The 12,933-nt window shown below is 42.0% G+C and overlaps 1 protein-coding gene across 5 annotated transcripts in view; it reads right to left on the bottom strand.

The window, feature by feature from the left end:
* Positions 1-345: 345 nt before the first annotated feature.
* Positions 346-12,933, bottom strand: part of gria3b (glutamate receptor, ionotropic, AMPA 3b) — a 374,879-nt gene continuing 362,291 nt past the window's right edge. For 2 of the 5 annotated variants that reach the window (XM_080187405.1, XM_080187406.1), the window contains exon 16: positions 346-1,679. In XM_080187405.1, coding sequence (XP_080043531.1) covers positions 1,515-1,679 — 165 coding nt within the window. In that variant the 3' untranslated portion in view covers positions 346-1,514. The remainder of the gene's footprint in view (positions 1,680-12,933) is intronic. The other 3 variants (XM_080187407.1, XM_080187409.1, XM_080187408.1) reach the window with 2 other exon arrangements.

The raw sequence follows: 12,933 nt of genomic DNA, 5'->3' as shown, positions 1-12,933 counted from the left end.
CTGGATTAATAGTTTAGCAATAATATCACTGGGCCATTGCCTTTCCCGCTCATCTTATGTGCTCTTATATCATGACATCAGTATCAGACACCCACATTGTGATGGCACTGTGATAAAGGGAGCCAGGCAGTTTCACAGTATTAAGTGCAACTGATGGAGGGAGGCTCTTACAACCACAGTCGACTACATACTGGTAAAGGGCAAAAACATAAAAGTATCAGGCCTCATTGCTTCAAAAAAATAAAAAACCACCCAACCATACAAGCTGTTAAGAAAAGAATACAGAGGCGTACACTGTGATTTGGTCAGACATTTGCAGACTCCTTTTTTCTATACAGTTTATTTACAAAATGTATTAAAATTCCTTTCTTTTACAACACCTCATTACTGAGACTCAGTAAATGATGTCCACTCATGCATCTTTATGCTTTAAATATTTGCTATTTTGCTTGTTTTGTTAACATTTCTGTGTTTGCTGATGTGCAATTTTAACAAAAGGAAATCTTTAAGTGACTACAGCTTAACTTCTATAGCTTGAAGTTAATAGCGGGAAGTGTAGGCAATCATTGTCTTACATGCAAGTTTAAAAAGAATGAAAAGAACTCAAATCCTTCACCTCTGTGAAGTCGATCACTCTTGAAAACTGACACAAGTTGATAAATCTACATTGGTTCTGTTCATATAATCCTTTAAAAAAATCATTTTTTTCCTATAGATACTTTATTTGTGGAGCACTGATTAACCCTTTCTCAACTGATCAGGTCATTCTCGATTCAGATTAAATCTTCTCAGTGATCAGACACTTGAACGTATTCAGAGAGGAATAGGTTAAACACGTTTGCTCCGATATAAAAGTAGGCCATTTCATTGTACATGATTGTTCACATTCTTTTTGACACCTTGACAGCACCTCCTTTGCTTCCTCACACATTGGATGTTAACCCACTGAATCCCCATCTTGCAATATTAACAGAGGTAATTAGTATGTAGGTACTTTACTGAACAGCCTGGATTTTATTTTTAAAAAAAACTTACAATTATGTTTGTTTTCTCTCACAGAAAAGATATCATGTAAGAATTTTGCCTCTGTATTTTGTGAGGAATATCTTGTTTTTAAAATTGCCATTATTTATTATGAGCCAATCAGTCATTCAAGGAACTGTTTTCAGAGATTTTATATTGCATATTTCCTTTGAGTGCTTTTCCAAATTTTCATTTATTTGGTACGAGGAGACTGCACTGGCACTCAAAGTAATAAATTCCAATGTTATTGTTCAGACGTTTTATACATGAAACCTTTTCTCTGCAGTAGTGGTGTTATCAAATGATGGCTTTTTGCTGAACTAAATTGATTTTATTCCAGTATATAATTTCACAGAGAAGCTTGATTCTTTTTTTTAACTCTGTCCTGTATTTTCAAGCAAGCTAGACTCTTATTGTGATTCAGAATGATGAGTTGCATTGTTGTGATTCTCCATTATGTTCCATAAGGCACTGAAGGAGTATTCAGTTTTTTATGAAAAGTCTGGTGCACCATCAGCCACTCTGGTACCATGTCTGACACCTGGTACAGCGTGCAGTGACCACAGGTAGTCAAGGGTCATGGCACGGCCGTTTTCTCCAACGCTCCCAAATATGGACAGTGTTCCTTTGTTTTGCGTGGCATCAGTGTAGGTGAGCTGTGTTACAAAGAAGGGAAAAAGAGCACATACTGTTAAAAACTGCAGCATCAAATACATTACCACAAAACTTATGGATTGACTGACAAATAGGTGCTCTGCCTGACACACTGATTATCAAAATATGGCACAGTTCTCACATTACAATGAAAATGTCTGATAAGCTAAAATAACGCACTGAAAAGGAGTCAAATTAAGTTAGCAAAATACTTGCGGATGCTGGATATTGGAAATAAAAACAGAAAATGTTGGGTAAACTCAGTGGGAATCTTTAGATCCAAAAACATTGGCCGGAGTTCTCCGGTCGTTCGCACTGGTGGGATTCTCCGGTCCCTCCGCCAGCGCTCTCCCATCTGCGGGTTTGCTGCCAGTATGGGGTGACATTAATGGGACTTCCCACCGATAGCAGCGGGACCAGAGAATCCTGCCGCTGGCAAACAATGCGCCACCTCCCACCAGCGGGAAACATGTGGCTAGGAGCTGGAGAATCTCGCAAGTTAAGTCTGCGTCTGACCACAGATGCTGCCAGACTGGCTGAGTTTTTCCAGCATTTTTTAATTTTATTTAAGTTAACAAAATGACCGTCCAAGATGTATGTATTTCCAATCATGTACTGTGAAATTTCCAAGAGGTACATGCATTTGCATGCTGTACTGACTGGATCAAAATAGTATAATTATAATAAATGTTATTATAGAACTGCTTACAGAATTGGACACAGAGATTTGGTAAATTTCACACATGCTGGGAAAATTATGATTAGCTAAATCTAGAGATTATTAATAACTTAATGTTTTGTATGACTCAGCTAACTTAAAGGTAATATACAAGCCCTAAAAATATTTAATTTGCTCATTCAGGTTCCATTCATGCTATATTTTAGTGTTCTGTGATTATTTCAGCTACTGTTAATGCTAGTCAATGCTACTCAGATGAGATGCTGCCCTGGATCTTGGTGACTAGTGGAGTGCCGCAGGGATCGGCGCTGGGGCCTCAGCTATTTACCATATATATAGATGATCTGGAGGAGGGGGCTGAGTGTGGGGTGATGAAATTTGCTGATGACACGAAGATGAGTGGAAAAGCAAATTGCACGGAGGATGTGGAAAGTCTGCAGAGGGATCTGGATAGGCTGAATGAGTGGGCGAGGACCTGGCAGATGGAGTATAATGTTAGCAAGTGTCAGGTTATCCACTTTGGCAGAAATAATAGTAGGAGGGATTACTATTTAAAGGGCGAAAAGCTGCAGCATGCTATGGTGCAGAAGGACCTGGGGGTCCTTGTGCATGAGTCGCAAAAACCCAGTCTGCAGGTGCAGCAGTTGATCAAGAAGGCAAATGGTATGCTGGTCTTCATAGCGACGGGGATAGAATATAAAAGCAAGGAGGTCTTGCTGCAACTGTACAGGGCACTGGTGAGGCCGCAGCTGGAGTACTGTGTGCAGTTTTGGTCGCCGCACTTGCGCAAGGATATATTGACCTTGGAGGGAGTGCAGAGGAGGTCCACTAGGCTGATACCAGAGATGAGGGGTTTGGACTATGAAGAGAGACTAAATAGACTGGGCTTGTACTCATTGGAGTTTAGAAGGATGAGGGGGGATGTTATAGAGACGTATAAGATAATGAAGGGGATGGATAGGGTAGAGGTAGAGAGATTCTTCCTGCTTACAAAGGATAGCAGGACTAGGGGACACAGCCTCAAGATAAGGGGGGGGGCGCAGTTTAGATCGGAGTTGAGGAGGAACTTTTTCACTCAAAGGGTGGTGAATCTCTGGAATTCTCTGCCCATTGAAGTGGTGGAGGCTACCTCGCTAAATATATTTAAGTTACGGGTAGATAGGTTTTTGACAGGCAAGGGAATTAAGGGTTATGGGGAGAGGGCGGGAATGTGGAACTGATCCACTTCAGATCAGCCATGATCTTATTGAATGGCAGGGCAGGCTCGAAGGGCAAGATGGCCTACTCCTGCTCCTATTTCTTATGTTCTTATGGATCACCACTGAGTTGAAATGGCAAGGGACTCACCCCTTGCAACTGGGTTCCAATTCCTGATCCTATACCTGGGGTTTCCAGGAGTGTAGTCTGGTTTGGGTTGTGAGCCCACACCTTGCACTCCTGATTTCATAGTCATAGAGGTTTACAGCATGGAAACAGACTCTTTGGCTCAACTTGTCCATGCCGTCCTTTTTTTTAAACCCCTAAGTTAATCCCAATTGCCTGCATTTGGCCCATATTCCTTTATACCCATCTTACCCATGTAACTGTCTAAATGCTTTTTAAAAGACAAAATTGTATCTGCCCCTACTACTACCTCTGGCACCTTGTTCCAGGTGCTCATCCCCCTCTGTGTGAAAAATTGCCCCTCTGTAACTTTTCCATCTCTCCCCTGTCACCTTAAACTTATGCCCTCTAGTTTTAGACTCTTGAGAAAAAATATTGACTGTCTAGCTGATCTGTGCCCCTCATTGTTTTACAGTCCTTTATAAGATCATCCCTCAGCCTTCTACGCTCAAGAGAAAAAAGTCCAGTCTATCCAGTCTCTCCTTATAACTCAAAGTCCCGGTAGCATCCTAGTACATCTTTTCTGCACTCTTTCGAGTTTAATAATGTCCTTTCTATAATAAGGTGACCAGAACTGTACACAATATTCCAAGTGTGGCCTTACCAATGTCTTGTACAACTTCAACAAGATGTCCCAACTCCTGTATTCAATGTTCCGACTAATGAAATCAAGCATGCCGAATGCATTCTTCACCACTCTGTCCACCTGTGACTCCACTATAAAAGAACTATGAACATGTACCCCTAGATCTCTTTGTTCTGTAACTTTTCCCAATGCTGTACCATTAACTGAGTAAGTCCTGTCCTAGTTTAATCTACCAAAATGCTTCACCTCACATTTATCTAAATTAAACTCCATCTGCCATTCAGCCCACTGGCCCAATTGATCAAGATCCCATTGCAATTGGAGATAACTTTTCTCACTGTCCGCTATGCCACTAATTTTGGTGTCATCTGCAAACTTACTAACCGTCCTCCTATATTCTCATCCAAATCATTAATATGAATAACAAATACCAGTGGATCCAGCACTGAGCCCTGAGGCACATAGGCCTCCAGTTTGAAAAACAACCACCTTCTCATCCGTCATCAAGCCAATTTTGTATCCATTTAGATACCTCACCCTTGATCCCATGAAAAAAAAACTTTTGAAAGTTTCTGCCTCATACCATCAAAATTGGCCTTGCCCCAATTTAGAATTTTAACTTTGGACCAGATCTATCATTCTCCAAGGTATCTTAAAACTAATAGAATTATGGTCACTGGCCCCAAAATGATCCCTCGCTAACACTTCCATCACCTGCCCTTCCTACTTTCCCAACAGGAGGTCAAGTTTTGCCCCCTCTCTAGTCGGGCCATCCATATACTGAATAAGAACTTCTTAACAAAGAACAAAGAACAACCCAGCATGGGAAACAGGCCCTTTGGCCCAACGAGCCCGCGCCGCCATTTCAACAAAGCATTTTCCTACACCTACCCTGCCCCATGTGTATGTGAATGGTGCCCCTATTGTAGCCAGATTCAGGGGACAATAGTGTAGGGTCAATTTGGTACACCAATCAGCCTAAGAGCACATCTTTGGGGTGTGGGAGGAAACCGGAGCACCCGGAGGAAACCCACGCAACCACAGGGAGAATGCGCAAACTCCCACAGACACAGGCCCAAATCCATGTATCTGCACAGCTAGCAGTGATAGTCACTGAGCTGTTGTGGTGCCTGTCTGCTGGTCCAGGATTAAGCACACACAACGACACAAAGTACTAGGCCACTCTCAAAACTTCCAAGAGCAGCCCATGCACGACCCACCGTGTGCATGCCCCTTGTTTCCTGAAAGACTCCATCCAACCCTCTAATTCTATGGCTGTCCTAGTCAATGTTGAGAAAGTTAAAATCTCCTACTATTACTACCCTATTTTTCTTGGAGCTATCTGCAATCTTCTTATATATTTGCTCCTCAATTTCCCGCCGACTATTTGGGGGCCTATAGTACAACCCTATCAAAGTGATTTCCCCCTTCTTATTTCTCAGTTCTACCCATATAGACTCAGTGGCCAAACCCTCGGGTATAACCCCTCTCGGTACTACCATAATGTTTCCCCTAAACAAAAGTGCAACTCTCCCTCGTCTCTTACCTCCTGTTCTATCTTTAACCTGGAACATTGAGCTGCCTCTCCCTCAGCCATGTCTCAGTCATTGCTATAATATCCCAGTCCCATGTACCCATCCATGCCCTGAGTTCATCTGCCTTGCCCATCAGGCCTCTTGCGTTGAAATAAATGCAGTTTAATCTGGGCTTCCCTTGCTCTCTGTCTTGCTTTTGCCTGGTCTGTCTGGTAGTAGGATTACTGACACTGCCTTTTCTACTTAATGTGTTCTCTTTAACTTCTGTCTGGCCTCAACCTTCTTTTCTGTCTCCCTATTTGCTGCCTCTGTTGTGGGAATAGGCTAAAGACATTTGCAACCATCTTCAGCCAGAAGTATTTAATCATCTCAGCTTTCTGTTGGGGTTCCCAGCATCACCTACGCTAGTTTTTTTCCAGTTCAATTCACTACACACGATATCAGGAATGGCTGAAGACACTGGATGCTGCAAATGCTATGGGCCCTGAAAACATTCCGGCAATTGTACTGGAGACTTGTGCTTCAAAACTAGCCACACCTCTGGCCAAGCCTTTCCAGTTCAGCCATAACACCGGCATCTATTTGGCAATGTGGAAAACTGCCCAGGTATCTCTCTCATTTTGGTTGTAATAATGTTAAAGCAAATTAATTTTCAAAGATGAAAAGCGTGTAATTGTTGATGCTCAAAGAGACTTGGGCTAGTTTTTCTGGAGTTTAGAACAATGAAGGCCTTTGATAAAGTTCCACATGGTAGGCTGCTCTGGAAGGTTAGATCACATGGAATCCAAGCAGAGCTGGGAAATTGGATATACGATTGGCTTGATGGTAGGAAGCAGCGTGTAGTGGTAGAAGGATGCTTGTCGTGCTGGAGGCCTGTGACTTGTGGTATGTGTCAGGGGTCAGTGTGGGGCCCATTGCTGTTTGTTATCTACATCAACGATTTGGATGAGAGTGTATATGGCATGAGCAATAAGTTTGCAGATGACACTAAAATACCTGATATTATACACAGTGAGGAAGGTTACGAAAAATTGCAACAGGATCTTGATCATTTGGGGAAGTGGGCCAAGAAATGGCAAAAGGAGTTCAATACACATAAGAGTGAGGTGTTGCACTTTGGAAAGTCAAATCAAGGTAGGATTTTCACAGTGAGTGACAGGACCTTAGGGAGTATTATGGAACAGAGGGATCTTGGAGTTCAGGTGCATGATTCTCTAAACGTGGGGTCACAGGTACATAGGGCAGTGAAGAAGCTTTTGGCATGCTGGCCTTTGTCAGGACATTGAGTATAGAAGTTGGGAAATTTATGTTACAGTTGTACAGGATGTTGGTGAGGCCACACCTGGAGTATTGTGTTCAGTTTTGGTCGCTTTGCTGTAGGAAAGGTGTTATTAAACTGAAGAGAGTGCAGAAGAGATTTACAAAGATGTTGCCAGGACTCAAGGGGCTGAGTTATTGGAAGAGATTGGACAGGCTAGAACATTTTTCTTTGGAGCGTAGGAAACTGAGGGGTGATCTTATAGGTATAAGATCATGAGAGGCAAGGATAGGGTGAATGCAGTCAGTCTTTTTCCCAGAGTTGGGGAATCGAGAACTGGAGGGCAAAGGTTTAAGAAGGGAAAGAATTAATGGGAACATGAGGAGCAACTTTTTTACACAGAGGGTGATACGTACATGGAATGAGCTGCCGGAGACAGTGGTTGAGACAGGGACATTGACAACATTTAAAAGGTATTTGGACAGATACATATTTAAGAAAGGTTTAAAGGCCTATGGACCAAATGCAGGCAAATGGGGTTGGCTTAGATGGGCATTTTGGTTGGCATGGACCAGTTTGGGATGAAGGACTGTCTCCATGCTGTTGATTCTATGAACGAGAAGTGATCTCATTGCAGCTAACAAAATAGTGAAGGGGTTTGATAGGGTGGATGCTGAGTGACCATTTCCGCTGATTGGGGAATCTAACACACGGAGCTATAATCTAGGGTTAAGTGAACTATCACTTAAATTGGTCTGAGATGAGGAGAAATGTCTTTACTGAAAAAGTTGTGAACCTTTGGAATTTTCTACCCCAGAGGGTTGTGATGCTCCATTATTGAATATATTTAGGGCTGGGACTGACAGATTTATGGTCTCTTAGGGAATTAAGGGATATGCAGGGTTGATTCGAAAGTGGAGTTGAAGCCAAAGATTAGCCAAGGTCATATTTAATGGTGCAGCAGGCTTGATGGGCCTTTCAGACTGTGGAACAGAGGGACATTGGATGGACCTTTCAGACAGTGGGAGGGAACTGGAGCACCCGGAGGAAACCCACACAGACATGGGGAGAACGTGCAAACTCCACACAGACACTCACCCAAGCTGTGAATCGAACCCGGGTCCCTGGCGCTGAGGCAGCAATGCTAATCATTGTGCCACCATGCCACTGTTGAAGTTAAACAGAATTGCAGACAAATACATTACATATTTACATATGTAATTTGCAGTGGATAATTTCAAATTGCGAATGAAGGAAATGGGAAGCCATGGGAAGATTATGGTACAATTATCAGAGGTTATCCTTTGTTCTCTTACTACTTTAGAAAGTGTCCTCTTTGAAAAAATTGGTACGCTGTCCTCCTGCTGCTACTTCCTATGTTCCTATGTAAAGTAGGACAAATCTAAGTGCCAGTTATCACCCTGTCAGTCTACTCTTGATCATCAGCACAGAGATGGAAGCTGATGTTGGGCACTCACTCAGCAATAACCTACTCACTGACCCTCAGCTTGAGCTCTGCCTGGGCCACTCAGCTCCTGACCTTACTCCAGTCTTAGAGCAAACGTTAACAAAATAGCTGAACAAGATTCACTAGCAAGATTCACCAGATCTCAAGTCCCCGCAGATGGTGAGAATGGGCTCGTGATCCTGTTCATAATCTTTGAACCTCATAAGAGTTTAATTCAAATTTTGTAACACCACTAAGATTATTTAAGGGACCACATGTTAATGTAATAACTAATAGTCATATATCTTAAGAATAAACTACTGATAGTCACAAGTGAATACTTAATACTTGTGTGAAGTTCCTTTGCCTACAATTTATTTATTTTGTTTATTCGTCACAAGTTTGCTTACATTAACATTGCAATGAAGTTATTGTGAAAATCCTCTCGTCGCCACACTATGGTGCCTGTTTGGATACACTGAGCATGGCCGGTGCACCTAACCAGCTGTCTTTCAGACAGTAGGAGGAAACTGGAGCACCCAGAGGAAACCCACACAGACATTGGGAGAACATGCAAACTCCACACAGTCACCCAAGCTGTGAATCGAACCCGGGTCCCTGGCGCTGAGGCAGCAATGCTAATCATTGTGCCACCGTGGCCCTGTTGAAGTTAAATAGAATTGCAGACAAATACATTACATATTTACATATGTAATTTGCGGTGGATAATTTCAAATTGCGAATGAAGGAAATGGGAAGCCATGGGAAGATTATGGTACAATTATCAGAGGCTATCCTTTGTTCTCTTACTACTTTAGAAAGTGTCCTTTTTGGGAAAAAATGGTACCCAGTACTGATTTCATTCTATATGAAACAAATACAATTTCTGTCATTGTAAATTCTCACCCTGTGTACAGATGAAAAGTCTACAATTGAAATGCATTTCAGATTTCCTAAATTCGGTTTTTCTTCTTATCTCCAAACTATTAGCAGCCTTGATTTGTTTTTGCAAAATTATTGTGTCAAATTCCTTCAGCTTATCTATAATGTAACATTCAGTTTATCTTTCAATATACCATATGGATCACAGAGTACACCTCAGAGATAGGAACCCTTTCTAGCCCAGGCAAATACAAACTTTTGGTTTGATAAGCTTTTTTTCTCTTTCTGAACCACTTCCTGATGGAAATATACTGTTGCAAATAGTAATGTTTACACTGGGTCAGTATATGATTCCTGGAATTTAATTATACTTTTCAGAAAATGGAATCTGGTGGCAATGCAGGGAAATTTACAGTCTTCAGTTAAATACAGTATGGAGGGCTTGTGAGTCCATCCTGTTAGAGGTCATATGAAAATAATTTATTTTTACAGGAATTTGTAGCATTGCCTGATATGGTAACATTGTGACAATTGTTACTAATACTTCTGTTCTAATTTTATTTCACATACACTTTTGATATTTACACATGAGGTGGAGATGCTGGCATTGGACTGGGATAGGCACAGTAAGAAGTCCCACAACACCAGGTTAAAGTCCAACAGGTTTATTTGGAATCACAAACTTTCGGGGTGCTACTCCTTCATTAGGTGAGTGATGAAGAGCACTTGCCATTCACCTGATGAAGGAAAAACATTCCGAAAGCTCATAATTTCAAATAAACCCATTGGACTCTAACCTGGTGTTGTGGGATATTTATACAGCTGCACATATTTACACGGTTTTGATAGAATAAATGAAAGATAACTTCTTGCAGAGGCAGAACTGTTGGAAGGCTGTGGAAACAGTTTTAAAGTGACTGGCAAAAGAATCAATGGTAACTCGAGGAAACATTTTTTATATGCAGTGAGTTGTTATCTGCAGTGCACAGCCCGAAAGGGCGATGGAGACAGATTCAGTAGCAATAGACAAAATAGAATCCTTTAAACTCTTGAAATGGGGAAAAAGAATGTAGAGCAATGGGGAAAGCACAGATGACTAATTGAACAGCCTTGCCAAAGAACAGTCACAGGCATTGGCTGAATGGTCTCTTCAGCGCTGTATCATTTTATGATTCCACATTACGTCTGCCCGAGACCCGAAATTCCCATCCGAGATCAACAGACCTTTCAATGGTCTGTCAAATTTCCATCCTGCCCACAATTCCCGCGATGGGTGGAACCAGAACATTTACCTTTAAATTCTACCCTGAGCTACAGAATTCACTTATGTGGCATTTTTGTTGTCTTAAAGGGATCTCTCGCACATTTTACACATTCTGCATTTTCCCTGAGCATGCCCCTAAGGCAGAGGGTTCTGTGTCCATCCTCTGGGATGACTATTTATTTATTTATTTGTTAGTGTCACAAATAGGTTTACATTAACACCACAATAAAGTTACTGTGAAAATCCCCCTAGTTGCCACACTCCGGCGCCTGTTTGGGTACACTGAAGGAGAATTTAGCATGGCCATTGCACCTAACCAGCATGTCTTTTGGACCGTGGTAGGAAAGCAGAGCACACAGAGGAAACCCCTGCACACATGGGGAGAATATGCAGACTCCACACAGATAGTGACCCAAGCCAGGAATCGAACCCAGGTCCCTGGCACTGTGAGGCCCATACTGGCCAGTCTTCTTGTGCATTGGGTCATGTTTTGGTTTATAGGAAGTGCTGGGTTATTGCAAATATACTGGCTTTTTGTATTTAATGTAAGTGACTCGTATAGAGAACAAGTCCATTTGAATTAAAGTAACATGTTTGTTACTTCGATTATAATAAAAAATGTTGATGGGTCCATAAAAGGGGCAGCAGTGATTGAAAACACATAATTCTGGATTACTGTTTCTGAAGAGCATTTGCCAGGTTATATTTTCTGATCTGCCTACCAGCAGAGCTGCTGTAAGCTATGGGTAATGAAAAACTAAATTTCTGTGGTGTTATCCTCAGGGAATAAAGGGTTAAAATAAATAAATGTAGAATCATTGAATTGTTACAGCAAAGAAAGAGAACATTCAGCCCATCATGTCTGCATTGGACATCTGAAAGACTAATTCACCTTGTGAATTACTACTTCAGATCCACAACCTTTCCTCCATGGCCTTGCCAAGTTTTCCTTTAGATTATGATCCAATTCTCTTTTGAAAACCTCCATTGATCTTGCCTTCACCACACAGCCAGGCAGGGTATTGTTCAGACTGGAGAGATATACCCTTGTGCCGGATCCCCTTTTCTCTTGGTTTGTTTATTTATATGAATTGGACTCGGGCAGTGTATTCTATGTGCAGGATTTGTGTGGATGTGGATAAGATTGACTTGAGGATTCAAAACCATAATTCTTTGCAAGTGAGAATATAGGCAGATAAATGACATGAAAACTGTCAACAGCATTTTGGGTTTATAAATAGGGGAACAGAGTGCAGAAGTTCTGATATATTTATAAAAGACATTGGGCAGAAATTTCCCAAGTCCCCCACCGGCAAGTTCAATGACCGGTGGAATGGAAGAATTGGTTTCAGGCCAGCTTGGATTTCTCATGGGATCTTTTGCTGGTGACCAGCACAGATTGGGAAACCTGCTGGAGGCCCAATGTGAAGCTCATTTGCATCCTGCTATTGGAATGGAGGCGTAGGCCCAACCATCCCACGCCCAATTCTCCACAGTGTCAGCAGGAAAACACGCCAGTGCGAAACACATTTCGAAAAACATGGCATGTGGAGAACAAGGCCTGAGGTTGCCTCCTGAACGCAGAATGGAAGCCCCTGATAATCCTGGACCTCAGAATACCACAGCAGTAGATGGATGGGGGGGGGGTGCTTCTATAGGTGGACCTTCCAGATTCAGTGTCCGGGAGGCGTCCATCTTCCAGCCTCAATGTTTCTGGAGATCCATCTACTTTCTCAAAAGGTCCATTTTCCAGCCTCAGACTGCTCCCAGATATCTATCTTCATTTTCAGGCGCTCCAGCTTATATATTCAATAGTGGGTCAGTAATGTTGGGCACCTTTGCAAGATGGCTCTGGGATAGAACATCAGACTACACACGATTATGCCTCCACGCCGTGGAATATGGCACAAAACCTCCAGATGCAAAATTAATGAGATCAGGGCCAGAAGTTTTGGAGTATTTTCCCACTGTCCTTTGCAGCGGGAAATGTTCCATATTTTCACAGGACTTGGTCCTATGATAGAAGAATTCCACCCATTAACAACATTGAGAGTAAGAATGTAGTTTACCTATCATAAAATAGAAAGAACACTGGGGCCATTGGATCTAGCATGGTAAAATGGGTGAGAAATTACAGTTATGAGAAGAGATTTCAGACACTGGGATTAACTCCACTGAAGCAGAGAGCTTCATTTGATTATACATTCAGTATAATCAAATGT

Source organism: Carcharhinus amblyrhynchos, chromosome 4, assembly GCF_965287045.1.
Source record: "Carcharhinus amblyrhynchos chromosome 4, sCarAmb.v2.hapA, whole genome shotgun sequence".
Lineage (NCBI taxonomy): Eukaryota > Metazoa > Chordata > Chondrichthyes > Carcharhiniformes > Carcharhinidae > Carcharhinus > Carcharhinus amblyrhynchos.
This window is presented reverse-complemented; position numbering and strand designations above follow the sequence as displayed.